The sequence below is a fragment of the Acomys russatus genome, chromosome 5, assembly GCF_903995435.1.
Source record: "Acomys russatus chromosome 5, mAcoRus1.1, whole genome shotgun sequence".
Lineage (NCBI taxonomy): Eukaryota > Metazoa > Chordata > Mammalia > Rodentia > Muridae > Acomys > Acomys russatus.
This window is the reverse complement of record NC_067141.1, coordinates 78,065,437-78,082,098: the sequence shown is the minus strand read 5'-3', so window position 1 is coordinate 78,082,098 and position 16,662 is coordinate 78,065,437. Positions and strand designations below refer to the sequence as shown.

General features: G+C 42.2%; 1 protein-coding gene across 1 annotated transcript in view; it reads left to right on the top strand.

Moving 5' to 3' along the window:
* The window catches only part of Pdzd8 (PDZ domain containing 8), a 56,931-nt gene extending 45,340 nt beyond the window's left edge, over window positions 1-11,591 (top strand). Inside the window, exons 4-5 of the mRNA XM_051146864.1 lie at window positions 5,886-6,048; window positions 9,286-11,591. Coding sequence (XP_051002821.1) covers window positions 5,886-6,048; window positions 9,286-11,474 — 2,352 coding nt within the window. The 3' untranslated portion in view covers window positions 11,475-11,591. The remainder of the gene's footprint in view (window positions 1-5,885; window positions 6,049-9,285) is intronic.
* Window positions 11,592-16,662: the final 5,071 nt, after the last annotated feature.

Sequence of the window (16,662 nt, the reverse complement as noted above, 5' to 3'; positions counted from 1 at the left end):
TTAAAAACCATGGCATGTGAGTATGGTGTGCGCGTGTGCGTGCGCGCGTGCATATATGTGTGTAGTGGGGAAGAGAAAGATTATTTTCATCATCACTGAGACAAGAATTTAAAATTTTATTTCCGAATAACCTAGTCATAAACTAGGTTAAACTGCAATGAAAGGTCTTTGAGCCTTCTATTGCCAACTTAATTCTGGATATCAGGTACTCAGACAGTTATCATTAGTATATTAATTCCTTATGTCCACGCTCTGAGTTGTAATTGAGAGGTCAAGATTTCTAAGACTAGGGCTGACAAAATGGCTCTGACTGAGACCCGACACCCTAAGTTTGATCCCGGGACCTGCATGGTGCAGAGAGCTGACTCCTTGAGTCCCTAACCCCGCTGTGTACCCTCCCACACACATACGGGGAATAAGTGCAGTGAGACTAGGTTTTGAGAATTTAAAAACTATAGCCTTTTTTATTACATAGATTTAAATGTTTGCAAGGTAAGCACTTATGTGCTTGGCAGACAACGTGTTAGCAATGTGAATGTTGTCATGAATGCCAGTTGTTGATTCAGTTTGCTTATGACTACAGAGCACACATTGCTACTGAGCGAGGAAGTAACTGCTCACTGTCTGTCCATACAGTAAGCAGCGTGCCTGCTAGAAGATCCGTATGGGCACATTTTTAATACCACTGCCTTTAAAATAGTCACAGCCGTAATGGACTCATTAACTCATGAGTACAAGCGTGTTCTTCTCTGTGTTGGCTTTCTGCAGCTCCAGGACACAGGGTTAGGATAAACAAGAAACATGATTCGGTTACCAGTGGCTGACCTTTAGTGCCATCACTTCATTCTTAATGAGTTATAATTCTGAGATATTAATAAAAAGCAACTCTTACAATCTATCATTAAAAATGGTAACATAATGAATCTTCAAGGATCTTTCTGGTGTTGATCTCATCTACTTCTAAGCAAATACAGGCGGGAGTGCTGCTTAGTTCCCTAGGCCGCCTGTCAAGCAAGTCAGTGGAGCGATGCTATGTGATGCACATTTCTGTGTCTCCTATAGCCACCTGTAGGACTTCATGATGGCAGAGACATGTCCCCAAGCAGGGAGGATTGGAGTACACTCGTGTCTGCAATAGGCACATAGTGAGCATTTAATATTTTATTTTTTTGTCTTTTAAAAGCCACAAAGTAGTATTTCAGAAACATAAATGGGTAGACCTTTTCTATTCCGTATATTTTTTGAAAAACAATGAACTGCAGGATCTTGTATTAGGTAAACAGATTTGTAGAATTGATAGGTCCATGAAGTGCTGCAGCTTTTCTCTAGTCAGACCAACTCTTAAAATCCGGATTGCAGTTTCAGATAAGTCAGCTGATATCATCTGGACAATTCTAATTTCCCATTTTGCTTCTGTCACCATCCCTTCCTTCCAACAGTGCCACTACTGTAAGGCCAAGTGATAGCCATATCAGTTCCAGTGTCTCGTGCTCTTAAGACATACCCCCCCCCCAGGCTAGACCACTCACTCAGAGGCCACCATTCCCTCCTCTCAGTTCCCACCCCCCCACCTCACCTGTGTATGTCTGTGCCACCGTGAGGTGCTGCCAACTCCTTGTGCTCTCAACTGCCTCAGGCCCTAGAGTTTATGTCTTTTATCATCACAGACTTGATCTTGAGGAATTTGACCTGAACTTTCCAGACAGATTGCACAAAGGCAGCGTCCTAGCCAGAAGCCGAGGTGTGGTGCTGATGTTTGCTTGGGATAGTTGAGGAAACAAGGTCTTCAGAATTTTCTAAGAGACAAGAAAAGGCAAACTTGACAGTCCAAACGGGCTTTGAACAAGGCATTCTGGTGATGTTAACTACCTTGCTGCCTTGTTTGTAGCTTATCTCGTTTCCTTTCCTTGTCTGTCCTGGAGCTCACCAATTTGGTCAGGCTAGTCTCTGGGGGCTGGAATTGCAAGCCACAACACACTGTGCCTCAGATTTTGGGGGGGGGGGTTGTTCTGGAGGCTGAACTCAGGTCGCTGTGTTTACAAAGTGAGCGGTATGATTGAGCTCTTTCCTAACCTCGTGTGTGTGTGTGTGTGTGTGTGTGTGTGTGCGTGTGTGTGTGCGCGTGTGTGTGTGCGTGCGTGTGTGTGTGCGTGTGTGTGTGCGTGTGTGTGTGTGTGCGTGTGTGTGTGCGTGTGTGTGTGTGTGCGTGCGTGTGTGTGTGTAATATTTTGTTAACCACATGTAGATGTCTTACAGACGTACACACACAAATCTTGAGAAGTTTGGAAGTTTTAGTCTAATTATAAAAAACTTAAAATGTGTTTTTGTGGCCTTTTTGCTTTTGGTGCAGTGCTCTTTCATCTAACTATGGCTGGGTTGACCCTGAGGGGTATCTGAAATAGTGCTCTGTGAATTGGGTGTCTTAAGACAAAATTGGCACATTTGGGAGATTGTTCCTGTATAAGGTCTTGCTACCTGCACGTGACAGGTGTTCTCCTGTCTTTCCAGCTGGGTTCTTTCCCCTTCCCTTTGTTATGTGTGGCCCCCCAGGGTAATGTTGAGGTGGTAGTGGAAATGTTCTGTCATTCATGCAGGAAACAAACTCTCTCATCTTTGAGCTTTGGGCTACTTACAGATTTTTGTAGTTCCCCATATTCAGTACTAGGAGGTTCCTTGTATTTTTCGCTGGCTGAGGATTCTTGTGTTTTGTTGTTTTGCTTTGTTTTATTTTTCCCAAGATAGGGTTTCTCTGTGTAGCCTTTGGCTGTCTTGGGCTCCCTTTGTAGACCAGGTGGCCTCAAACTCACAGAGACCCACCGGCCTCTGCCGCCCAGAGTCCTGGGATTACCGCAGTGCACCACCGCGCCTGGCTGGCTAGGGCTTGTTATGAATGGATGTTGGACTAAATGGGCTTCCTTTTGTAGTTGTTAAAGTATTTTCCATTGTTTTGTTTCTGTAGTAAACTCATTGATTCCTGAGTGGAAACCAACCTTGAGTTACTGCAGCGAACTCCATTTACACTTATTATACTTCGTTCTATTACTGAAGCGGGCTTAATTTTTCATCCATGCTTGAATATTACGGATACTGGTTTATAGTTTGTTGTTGTTCTTATCTGGGCTTGCAATTCACGTGACATTGACTTTAACATTTGACTAGGTAAGCATGTTTCTATTTCTTCATGAAGAACTACCTGTAGCTAGGTCTGCGTGCACCCCGTAGTCAGTTCATGGCCTGCTGCCTCTACACACTGGGTGTGAACCCAGCTTGTATCACAAGAGACCTAAAAAAACAAACAAATCTCCAACACTTTACAAGACCTCTCAACATAAAAACTAAAGAACAGTGTCTAATGAGGTTTATTTTCCCAGCTACCTTTCACTGGCTAGGAAAACTAAGCAGAATTTATATATTAATAACACTCTAAAAATATGCTTGGATATTAGCAGGAATTTTAGAAATTTTATTTATTTATTTATGGTTTTTCGAGGCAGGGTTTCTCTGTGTAACAGCTGTGGTCATCCTAAACTCACTTTGTAGACCAAGCTGCCATCAAACTCACAGAGACCCACCTGCCTCTGTCTCTGCCTTCCAAGTGCTGGCATTAAAAGTGTGCACCACCTCACCTGCCTCTGGCTCCCAGAGTCCTGGGATTACAGGTGTGCAGCACCTCACCTGCCTAGACACATGTTCTTAAACAGCAGGACAGAGAGGTGCTGGCGAAAGAATAGTGCAATTATCCTGACTGTAACTGAGCATTACTTGAATTGCTGTCATCTGGAGGGATGTGGCATCTTCTGTTCTTTTCCCTTGTTTTTTTTTAATCAGCAAGTTGAATGAGAACAAATTTAATATTGCTGTTATTTTAGTTCACAGGTGATGTTAATCAGCTGTACACATTCCTGATAAGTTGGATGACAAAGTGACAGACTTAGTTAACAAAGTGCTCTAAATGAGATAAATGGCATCTCGTTCATTAGATAACTCTTAGTGAAGCATATTTGTAAACTCTCTTTACAGCCTTACAAAAAAGAAAATTCAGCAATACGGTCATCACTGCAGCAAATTAGCTCTTGCTCCTAACTCCTAACCCTCTAGGTCCTCAAGTCCCGTAATATAAAATGGCATCACATCTGCATTTAACCTCTGCATTTAGCCCTCTGTATACGTTAACATCTTCTCTACGTTACTTACAATAATCGTCATAGTGTGTTGTTTAAGGAATAATGACAAAAAGAAAAGCCTGTATACCATCAGTACAGATGCAGTATTTTTCTCTTAATATGTTCTCTCTCTCTCTCTCTCTCTCTCTCTCTCTCTCTCTCTCTCTCTCTCTCTCTGTCTCTCTCTCTCTCTCTGTCTCTCTCTCTTCTCTCTGTCTCTCTTCTCTCTCTGTCTCTCTCTGTCTCTCTCTTCTCTCTCTCTCTCTCTGTCTCTCTCTCTCTGTGTCTCTGTCTCTCTCTCTCTCTCTCTCTCTCTCTCTCTCTCTCTCTCTCTCTCTCTCTCTCTCTCGCTCTCTCGCTCTCTCTGAAACAGGGATTCTCTATGCTGCCTGCAGCTCACTGTTGTGGACCAGGCTGGCCTCAAACTCTCAGAGATCCACTTGCCTCTGTCTCCCAAGGCACATGCCATCATGCCCAGCTTTAAATATCTTTAAAGATTTTATTTTATGTATATAGGTGTTTTGCTTGCACATAGGTCTGTGTAGCACATCTGTGCATTATCTGCAGAGGCCTTTGGGGACATTAGGTCTCCTGTAACTAGAGTTACAGACAGCACCATGTGGGGACTGGGAGTCAAACCCTTAGAAGAGCAACCAGTGTCCTTAACCACTAGGACAGCTTTCCAGCCCTCTTAATATTTTTGATGCATTGTTGCTTGAAAATAGATATTCTATTCCATAAAAAATGGAGTTCCAAAGTGCATCTAGTAACAGATTATTCCTACTGAATTTGGGAAGAGCAAAATTCAGTACTACATTCACAGTATATGATTGTATTCACCATGTCTCAGCTTTGACACAATTCTCAATTGTGTATTAAAGTATAAGCAAATGCAAATTCTAACATTAGTTGCAGGTAATATGATTAGTAGTAGTTTTCTTTTGATTTTGTTTCTTTAATTCCAAATGTTTTACTATAGGTGTGCTTCCTTTAAAAAGACATATTGAACACATTGTGTTTAATATTTTTAGAATATTTTTGTTTGGCAATTTCATACCTGTATACATTTTGGTATTTGATGTATATATTTTGATCATATTCAGCTCAATACTCTGTCCCACTTCCCTATGGGCTTGTGACCCTTACACATCCTTCCCTCTCACATCCTTGTGTTCTCTCTTTTTTTTGATATATTTTTACTCTGAGAATTTTATACATGTATACATGTATTTTAATCACACTCTCTCCCCACTCCCTCCTCCAATTTTTCCAGACCCTCCTCAACAAATCCTCTCTCCCAACTTCATGTCATCTTTGTTAATTTTTAATAGCTCACTAAGTCCAGTTAATGCTTATTATAAGTGTGTAGGTGTGGGGTGCTCTTCCTGGAGCATGGAAGAACTACCAATGGTGGCCACACATCCATAAAAAAACGACCCTCTCCTCCCCGGCATCCAGAAGTTCCTCAGCCAGGCTGCCCTATAGCGTGTTCCTCTCCTTACTTCCTCCTTTGGTCCAGTTGGTGTTGCGTATGTGCTCATGGGTATAAGGCCACGCACTGGAGTATAGGCAGCCTACCTCCTAGTCTCCATTGTCATGGTGATAGCTTCATTTCTCATTTATCTATATTATAGTCACAGTGCTTCAAAAGTCATGACTGACATTTTCTCAATGTATTACTGTTACCTCAATGTTTTCTTTCTTTTAAATCTTTTATCAAAGGTTGAATTAATAAAAGGGAATTTACAAAGTGTTGGACTTACACTTCGTCTTGTTCAGTCAACTGATGGGTATGCTGGACATGTCATCATTGAAACCGTGGCCCCAAACTCACCTGCTGCCATTGCAGATCTGCAGCGAGGAGACCGGCTCATTGCTATTGGAGGTAACTACTACACACCGTGGCATAACTTAGTGTACAGAGAGGCTACAGAACAGGCTGGAGGTGGTTTTTCTCTCTTCCTTCTCCCTATTTCTGAAAGAAGCATCTATTAGTTTTATAACAGAAAACCTTCATTGTAATAAAATTGTAAAAGATGCCTTAATACGCTTGTAAAACATGTGCATCCTAAGTTTGGTGTCTTTGACGTATTTCCTCTTTAAGCCACTTTATTAGAGCCTCTCTAATTCTCTTTCCCTTCCCATCTTCTCCTTTATGTTTATTATTGCATATAAGATAAGAGCAAGTTAACAGTCCCTCCTTCACGTCCGTCACTGTCATGACCCTGAGTATTAGCACAGCTCTCGTGGTGTGGGACTAGAGAGTGAGGAGGAGAAGTGGGGGGACACCCCACACTACCCCGCGGCTTGGCAGCCTGCTGTTCCTCAGAACCCAACCCGAACCTCTGTGGTAAATGCTGCATACCTTCCTTTCAGCTGGATTGTTGTAAATAATGAAAATTAAAATTGAGGTGAGTTATTTGCTTGAGTGTATGTACGTAATAGTAGGGCTCAACTGTACACAGCAGCACAGAAGTAATGCGAGCCCTTTTCAGTCTTCAGAGTACCCAGCCCACCTGTTGTAGGCTTTGAACACATAAAACTGGATATAGTTAATCTTTAAAGAAGAATATGGTGTAATTTTTTCCACAGCTAAGACAATAAGGCAGAGCTGTTCCTAACAAAAAAATAGTTATCAGTGGGTATGTCAGAGAAGCTCTGCCTTTGATCCAAATCCATCTCAACATCTTTCTTTCTTTCTTTTTTCTGGTTTTTCAAGATAGGGTTTCTCTGTGTAGCCCTGGCTGTCCTGGAATAGCTTTGTAGACCAGGATGGCCACCTGCCTCTGCCTCCTGAGTGCTGGGACTAAAGGCGTGGGCCACCACTCCTGCAAGAATCCGCATTTCTAACAAGCTCCCCAGGTCATGCAAGTGTTGCTGGTTCATGGACACTTAGGAGGACATGAAGGAGGCCTCATCCACTTCATAGCACTTTACAAATGCAAAAAGTTGGTTTCCTTCACCCAGAACATGGTTCAATATCGATTTTTTTTGCATTTAATACATAACCTGCTTTGGTCTTACCTAGAGCTATTTTTTATTATTATTATTATTATTATTATTATTATTATTATTATTATTATTATTATTATTATTATTATTTTTAAATGTGCCTTTAAAGCTCTGTTTTCAAATACACAAATAGCAAATACCTATTACCCAAAATAAATAAGTCTAAGCCATACAAATCTTTACAGAGGAAAAAGCAAAAGTTACATTTTCCAGATATCCAGCACTCAAAAGTACTAACAAGTTTTATTGATTGAAAAGTCAGGGGTTGTACACATTTCTTGTTAAAAGTTTCAAACAAAACAGAAAAGCTTTATTTTTTATTTAACGAGTATGCATGTTTTATATGCATGTCTGTCTGTGCACCACATGATGCAGTGTCTACAGAGGCCAGAAGAGGATGTCACCTTTCCAGAGACAGGAAGTACAGATGGTTACGAGCCCCCTGTGGATGCTAGGAGCAGAACTCCTCCTCTGAGAGAGAAGCAGTACTGCTGACTGCTGAGGCTCCACACAAACACTGGTTCCTAGCGTCCCTCCCTGTATAAATAAGTATATCACTTGTCTCCACTCTGGAACACAAATTCAAGTCCTACTGTATATATTTTTTTAATATGTCATATATTTTGCTATTTCTTTTTTCTTTTTTTGGTTCTTTGAGACAGGATTTCTCTGTGTAGCCTTGGTTTTCCTGGACACACTTTATAGACCAGGCTGGCCTTGAGCTCACAGCGATCTGCCTGCCTCTACCTACCTAGTGCTGGGATTAAAGCCGTGCGTCACCACGCCTGGCAACTTTCCTTATGTTAATAAATGTTTCTTATATTTATAGTTGTAATTTATTTAGATTTACAAAAGTTTTAGTAATAGGAGATTGGTAATAGAGAAATAAAATTGGCAAAATGTTATTTTCAGATTCAATAATAGCATTAATTTTGCTGTTTTCTAAATCTCTGAGCATGTTTGAAATATTCTGAAACAAAAATCCAGATGCCAGACCATGAAGAATGAACCCTGATATAGAGACCACCTCCACAGACCACATAGAGACCACCTCCACAGACCGCATAGAGACCACCTCCACAGACCACATAGAGACCACCTCCACAGACCACATAGAGACCACCTCCACAGACCACATAGAGATGGGATTGGGATGAAGCTTTTGCCTACTAGGAGAGCTCATTAGATGATGCTTCGTTGTGCATGTGCCAAGCTACGGTGCTCCTGGGATGTAGTATTGTTAGATAGTAGTAGAAGTTATTAGGCTAAATGAGGCAGGTGAAGAAGGTCAGAATTCCACTGATGTTTATAAGCTAGTGGTTTTTTAGCTGAAACTGGAAAACCCAGCAACATGGGCTTTAAAGTTGAAAAGGTGTGATGAGAGACAGCTAAAGGCTCTTTACGACACTAGTTAAGGCCAGTGGGCAGCAGGAGGAAGATCAGAACACCAAAGACCACAGAAACGGAGTTCTGAGTTGCATTGACAGCTGTGGGAACATGGGAGTCAGCTATCTGCAGGGCTGGATTAGGAGGAAGGTAGCAAGTTGATTTATAGTCAGGACAAAACGATGTGTATTGTAATCAACTTGGTTATTTTTAAAGCATCTTACCTTTAATTCTTTCGTTCTTAAAAAAGTGGCTATGGACAGGGTCTGTGAAAGGGCCCTGCTCCTTACAGCATCGCATTTGCTACATATACTTTGGACACTGGTTTCTAAATGTGAATCATTTGCTTGCAAGCCCTGGAGTTGTTTGAGGACTTCTTCAGTGAAATGTCAGCTTCCCATCACTTAGAGTGTGCTGTGTCTGCTAGTAAGCCTGTTCAGATAGGCCTCACTCTGCTCACGGCCACAGTTCAACTGAGACACAGGTTTTTTACGTCAGGAGGGAATGGGAAGCAGTTAGGAACTCGCAGCTGCCTGGGGGCTTTTGTATCGTTTAGGTAATAGAATATTTCCAAGACACCTTGTGCTGATTAATTCAAATTCAAGGAAATTATTTTTGCGGTTTCTTTATTGCTCTTCCATTTAGTAAGTCATCGTGAGGTAGTGGCAAGAGAAGAGTTTTGTTGCAGTAATTTATATTCTTTTCGTTTTGAATCTTAAACCAGGTGTGAAAATCACATCGACACTGCAAGTGTTAAAGCTCATCAAGCAGGCTGGGGACCGAGTCCTGGTGTACTACCAGAGGCCTGTCGGCCAGAGCGGCCAAGGGCCCGTGCTGCAAGACAGTGTGGGCCAGCTGGAGGAAAGCTTTCTGCCAAGCTCCTGCCAGCCAGGTTATGAAGAGGAAGCTGCTGGGCTGCCAGTGGACACTGAAAATAGAGACCTTGATTCTGAGTTTGAAGACCTGGCAAGTGATGTCAGAGCACAGACAGAGCTCAAAGAGGACACACAACCGTTAAGTCACAGTCCCAAACGCACTCCATCAACACTTCCTATTAAACCCCTTGGCCCTATATCCCCAGTTTTAAATCGTAAATTAGTTTCAGGAATCCACCCACCACCACAAAAACTTCCATCCAAAGAAGGAAATAAACCGTCAACTCTAAAAACATCAGAGGCCATAGAAGCAGCCCAAGTGTCCAAGCCCCAAGGACCCACTTTCAAACCACCTGTGCCACCACGCCCACAGGTGAGAGTGCCTCTGCCTACCACTGATGCCCCAGCTCAGGCCGACCCAGATGCTGTGGAAAAGCTAGACAAAGTGCTGCTCGCTCCTCCTCCTGCGGAGAAGCCAGTGAAGAGTGGGGATCATGGAGAAGACGTGGCAGCAGGAAAGCAGTCATCAGCAAAGCCAGAAGTGCTGAAAGATCTTTCTTCAGAAAGTTCTGGTCCAGCTAAGGATACTTCAGATGACCATCAGATGTGGGAGTCATCAGAGGTTCTTTATCGTAATAAGGTAGGAAAGTGGTCAAGAAGCAGAGCGTCCTGCGTGTTTGACGTAGAGGCCAGCCAAAGGTACCTGAACGTCGCGCTGTGGTGCAGGGATCCTTTCAAGTTAGGAGGCCTCATCTGTTTGGGGCATGTTAGTTTAAAACTTGAGGAAGTGGCGTTAGGGTGCCTAGCTACATCAAGCATGGAGTACCTTTCAAAGTTCAGGTTGGAGGCCCCTTCACCCAAGGCCATGGTCACGAGAACTGCACTCCGCAGTCTGAGCATGCAAAAGGGCTTCAATGACAAATTTTGTTTTGGTGACATTACTATTCATTTCAAATACTTAAAGGAAGGAGAGTCAGACCACCACATAGTTCCTAATGTAGAGAAAGAAAAAGAGCTCCATTTGGTTGAGGAAGTTTCTGCACTCCCTAAAGAGGAGCATTTTGTGGGACAGATGAGCTTGTCAGAAAATAAACATAGTTTCCAAGATACTCAGTTCCAAAACCCAACGTGGTGTGATTACTGTAAGAAGAAAGTATGGACAAAAGCTGCTTCCCAGTGCATGCTCTGTGCGTACGTGTGTCACAAGAAGTGTCAGGAGAAGTGTCTAGCTGAGACGCCTCTCTGTGGGGCAACCGAGAGGCGGATAGACCGGACCCTGAGAAACCTCAGGCTGGAAGGGCAGGACCCACTGTTGGGCCTTCCTCCTCGTGTTGAGACAGAAGTGAGCAAGTCGGTCAATAGAACAGCAGGGCTGACAAGGCACATCATCAATACTAGCTCTCGTTTGCTAAATCTGCGTCAAGTCTCTAAAACTCGCCTTTCTGAACCTGGAACAGATCTTGTGGAACCATCACCAAAACACACGCCCAATACATCAGACAATGAAGGCAGCGACACAGAGGCCTGTGGTCCAAACAGCCCTTCCCAGCGAGGGAACAGTGCAGGGGTGAAGTTAGTGAGGAAGGAGGGGGGGCTGGATGACAGTGTTTTCGTTGCAGTTAAAGAGATCGGCCGTGACCTGTACAGAGGCTTGCCGACTGAGGAGAGGACCCAGAAGCTGGAGTTCATGCTGGACAAGCTGCAGAATGAAATTGACCAGGAGCTGGAACACAACAACTCCCTTGTTAGGGAAGAAAAGGAAACAGCGGATACAAGGAAACGGTCACTGCTTTCTGCTGCTTTGGCTAAATCAGGAGAAAGACTACAAGCCCTGACCCTTCTGATGATCCACTACAGAGCAGGCATTGAAGACGTTGAGACTCTAGAGAGCCTGTCTTTAGACCAGCACTCAAAGAAAATAAGCAAGTACACTGATGAGACAGAAGAAGACCTTGATAGTGAAATAAGCCAACTGATAGACTCTCAGCCGTTCAGCAGCATCTCAGATGACTTGTTTGGCCCATCTGAGTCTGTGTGACCAACAAGCCATTTAGACTTTGAAAGGGTTGGGGACAAGTTGTATGTGGAGTGCCACGGGCACAGCCACGTTCAGTTCTCGCACGGTGCGCTTCGGCCTCTACAGCTGCTTGTGTAAGAGGGAAAAGGTGGCTCTCCAGCAGAAACATGACCAGCTCTCCAAAGTGCTTGATTCAGGCTGTGCTTATAGTTAATGGCGTTTTTTTGGATTTATACTGGGAATTGGGTTTTATTAATTTATTTTTAATCTTTTCTAATTATGTAAGCTAACTTTTTGTGTTCGTGTTATGTCTCACTGTCATATTTTCTTCCTGTTTTTTTAAATTAGTGTTAAATAAGGTCCTGACCAGATTCCTGAAATATTTTCATTCTCATTTTCATCACGGTTATAACAGCAGATTTGTTGCATGCCTAAATTGACAGCAGTAATCACTGAGGGAACCAGTTTAACTTTTCTTCTGTGTTTTCAGGTTTAAACAGCTGTACTTGGCTTGAGGTTTTTGTTATGGGGTTTGGAGATTTTTGTTTTATTTTATTTTGCTTTTGTTGTTGCTGTTGTCGTTGCCAAATGTAAGGAAAGCAGTCCCTGCAGCGGAGTTAGTGTAACTATTTATATGCATATTGCTTCTTGTGCGTCTGTGATACTTTTAAAGCTTTCGTGCGCTTGAGGCATCGTAAAATTATAGCAATTAACTAGAAGAGGTTGCACTGAATAGAGAATAAATGCAAAACCTAGTGGGTGAAGATTGTGTAGAGAGGGTAACAAGATTTTAGTCCTGGAGAACAGTGACCAGCAGGGTTCTGAGGTGTCTTTCAGATGTTGGTGCTCTCCTTTTAAAGGGGAGCTAGGAACAGTTGAGATGATTTTTCATCTTTGGTTCTCCCATAGGAAATAAAGCATGTACAGGATATTTAAATTTTCACAGGACTTGTTCTGAAAGTGACTTCATTGATAACTGGTTTTTGTTTCGTTTTGTTTTGAAAAAACGTTAATGTAGGTATATGGAGGGCAGTTACACAGGACGTGCTTGCTACATCGTCTGGGTCCTGTGGCCTTACGGGAAGGTCGGCCACTCTGGATACTGTAGTAGCTCAGGCCGGCTCCATGCGTTGCAAAGAGAGAGGGGGCCTGCTGTGGTGCTGAGCCCGCCTAGTGGGTGCTGTGGTCTTGACCCCTGCTGATGACGTATCGTAAAGATCTGCACCTGCTATACCTTTAGAATAGAAAAGTGTTTCCCCCTTTACAGGTAACTACTACGATAACACATAAACCAACTCAATTTAAAACTATATGGAACAGTTCTTTGGCTGCAGGAAAATGCATAGTATAATAGTAAAAAGATCAGCCCCGTCTGTAACCCACAGTCCAACAGGGTTTTAAGGTGAAGCTCTTTAGTGAGCTCTGCGGCCTCAGGCAGGTCACAAAGGGCCACGCAGCTCCCCATCTGCACAGGTACTTACTCTGCCTCACAGGATCGCTGTGAGGAAAGCAGGAGCATAACTGCAAAAGCGCTTTGAACAGTAAAATGCTGTAAAAAGAGAAGGTGTTACTCAGATGAGAAGAGCGTGTTGAGTGTAGAGGAGTGGTTCCGGTCTCCACTCAGTCACGAGCTCTCATTCCCAGCATGGAGTGAGGTGCTGGGGCACAGACCTCCTTCCCAGGGCTATAGAAAAGGCTCAATCTGTCCAACCTCTACCGCAGCCCTGGTTTTGACTGTTTATTTAAGCATGCTCACAACTTAAAAGAACACCACAATAGACTTTCCACAACAGATCCCAGAAGCTAAAATGTTGTTTCACGTCTTATGCTTGAAACGATCTGCCTGAAGTGTAGCCATGTTTCCTCTTGTGAACAGTGACTTGCCGTTGCCACCCTGAAGGTGCTGTGTCTGTCAGTGGCTGGCATGTTTATGGATCAGACCATGGAAGTTTCCTGGGTGCCCAAGCTTGCTCCTGCACTGATGCATTTGAGAGCTGCAGCTTTATGCAGAGCTTTATAGTTCCGAGACTATTCATGCTTTAAAGCATTTATCTCTGTGGAATCTCAGCCATGGAAAGCTCAGCTGTGCTGCTAACGATGCCTGTAAAATGTGCCTTTAATGCAGTGCAATGTGCTTCTGTTGGCAGGGACAGTGGAGGCATCCCAGCTGCGCTCTAGAGCAGAGGACCCGAGAGCACAGTAAGGCATAGGCTTCAGTTTAAAAAGGTGTATTATATTACATTACTCATGTAATCTTCCTGCCATGCTATGTTATCAATAGCTAAAATAATAAAGACTACCACAGAAAATCAGAATATCTTCATTTGATGACATCTAAAACTAAGGTGATTGGGTCTTCTCTGGCATTGTTGCCTGGTGTAATTTGGCCATGCAGATAAGCTCGCAGTCCACTTTTACTAAACAAATATGAAGAAGCATTCAGATTTTTACTGTTGCTTCCTTACCTTTTGAAACAGATAGATGGATTTTTTTTCTAATGCTATATAATAATATATTATTCATAGTCAGACCTGTCTCAGAAAAGAAAAATTAGACTATTTAAAGTGTGTTTCCTCCACTGGTATCATATTGAATGCCTGGATTAAGCAAAATGAACAGCACTTTAGTATTGTTTTGCAATCATAATATGCTATATTTCTTTTTTACTTAATGTGTTGGGTTTTTTTTTGAGACAGAGTCTCTCTCCATAGATCTGGCTGTCCTGGAACTCACTGTATAGATCAGGCTGGCCTCGAACTCCACAGAGGTCTGCCTGCCTCTCTTCTCGAGTGCTGAGATTAAAGGCGTGCACCACTATGTCCACTGTCCTGGACTTCCTTCAGTAATACTAGAACGTAGTGTGTAGACACTTTCTCATTCTAAGAACAGCCTAAAACTTTGAGAATAAAGTCTACCTTAAAAAAAATTTTTAAAGACGTTTTGAACATATTTGACTCTAATAGTAAGACAATAGAGTTGGAAATTTTAAGTGCCCTAAAGTTTTGAAATCACTTCAATTTGTTTTAAAAAAAAATTTATTACCTTAACTTCTAAATTGAGGTGATGATTTTTGTTCTCCTCCCCCTCAAAAAGTAAATAATTCTAAAAAGGGGGTTACTTCATCCTTTTTGGTCCCTTAATGTTCCTTAAGGTCTTAGTAAAACAGCAGGCCATCCTAATCCTGAAAACTACTGCGTTTATCCCATTCAAAATTATGCTTGTTTCTAGGACGCTTAGCACCTGTTCTGTCAGATGGCTAGGTATTACAGCTCTCTCAGTCAGGTAATCATCTGTTCACAGCCATCAGAAGAATTCATTTGAGTTGAAAGTCCAGGGCAACTCACCGTTTTTCCACACTGAGAAGATATAACAAGTCATATATTTCACTTAAAGGAAACAGTGGAAAACCAAAGAGGATGGTTCACCCTAGCCTGGAATGACTTTTGCCTGATGCCTGCAAACACAATACTTTTAAATTAAATATCTACAGCCAGAACAACGTCTGTGTATCTTATTCCAAAAACAGTGTTGATGAAATGGTTCGTGAAAGAATATAGGCAGGCACATCGCAGTGTTCAAGAAAATTTATTAAGTAATCTAGCTAAAGTGCAACCAGAACAGACACACTTAGCAGTCAAGAGAGTTGGGCATCCATTGCTACCTCACTAAGATTTTTGTGTCTAAATTATCACGTACAAACAAAAGCCACCTCTACTTTTTAAAAAAACATCCAGAGAGCTATGCATTCTTTGCTCTGGCACATGCACAGTATTTTTTATACACTCTATTTTCAGTCTTGTGTACCCAGGATTTTAGTCATATAAATGTCTTTACTTTTCCCTCAGAAACAACTCGTCCTTTGCTCTCCAAGTAGTTCTGAAATGTCTCTTTTATCTTTTCCCTGGAGATCAGTGACAGGCGTGCCTTTGCTGTCATGTTTACTGAGGCTGAAGCCTTCACAGCAGAAACGACACAGGAACCAATTGCCGTATACGGTCTTTTGGGCACGGAAACTATAGCACTCTATCCACATTACTTCTAAAGCTGTCGTGGAGAAGTTTAAGCCCCAGCTTTTTACTCTAGCCGCATGACAGTTCCTTCCTCTACAGCCATCCTTCAGAGTTGCAGCTCTGTGTAACTGTCCCTGCCAGACTTCAAGTCACCAAGGTCGCACAGAAAGCTTCCTAAAGCAGAAGAAGCATTTGCCACGTTCCTGAAGAATGTGTGGAGGCTAATGGGTTTGAGGCATGGTTGTCCTAAAGTTCTCTTAATGTCCAAGGTCACACAAACACAGTTCAGCTTAGCAAAACTCACAGTTTGTTTGTAAGTGATTACAGAACTGCAGGATTAATACATACGATTTGAGATATATTCCATTCTGTGTCTGCATTCCGGAAGATTGTAATCTCATACAAAGCAATTACAAATGCTGTTCACTAACAGTATTAGCTGGCACACTGAAAAGGTATGTCTGTATTGTCATGCTTAGAAAAATTATTCTACCCAGCACACAAGTTGATACAATAACACATACACATTTGTAGATATTTTTTTCTGCTTCAGAAAGGGAAGGTGTCCTGACCACCCTATTATCTTTCTTAACAATTATGTTAGACATGAACAATTTCATTCCTTCATCTTTCTTTGAAATTCATTTCTACATTGGTATCAACAACTTTTAGGAGTTTAAAAAATAACAGCAACTCAAAATTAACAAATGGCTAGAAAAACACTTGGATCACCTGCAAGCAGGTGAAAGATGTACCAGTCTGATTTTTCACATTGTAGCAGCTTGATAGCCTTGTTTCCTTTTCCAAAATGTGAACTAAGTTTGATGAACTATATCATGCTTAATTCTGACAGTGTATAAAGTGCATAAATTTTTCTTTTCATCCAATGAAACCATCAAGTATGTATCTTTAAAAAGAAAGCAGTACATGGGCTCTTTTCTCTGCTTTCAGAACATTGGCTCTTTACAAATCCTTGTTGGCTTTCATGATTGCTGCCAGTGATATAGACACAGAAGACAAAATTTACAACCATCCCTTTCCAGATGGGTGGTTATCATAGAAAACTAATGCCAGCAAAAGTTTATAAATAGGTCTGAAATACGGCTGATAGAATTTCTTGTCCTCTGCACTGGAGATGGCTAGCCTTTAACTCATAAATACACTGATACTAGTTACAACTAGTTAGGTAACAACACAGC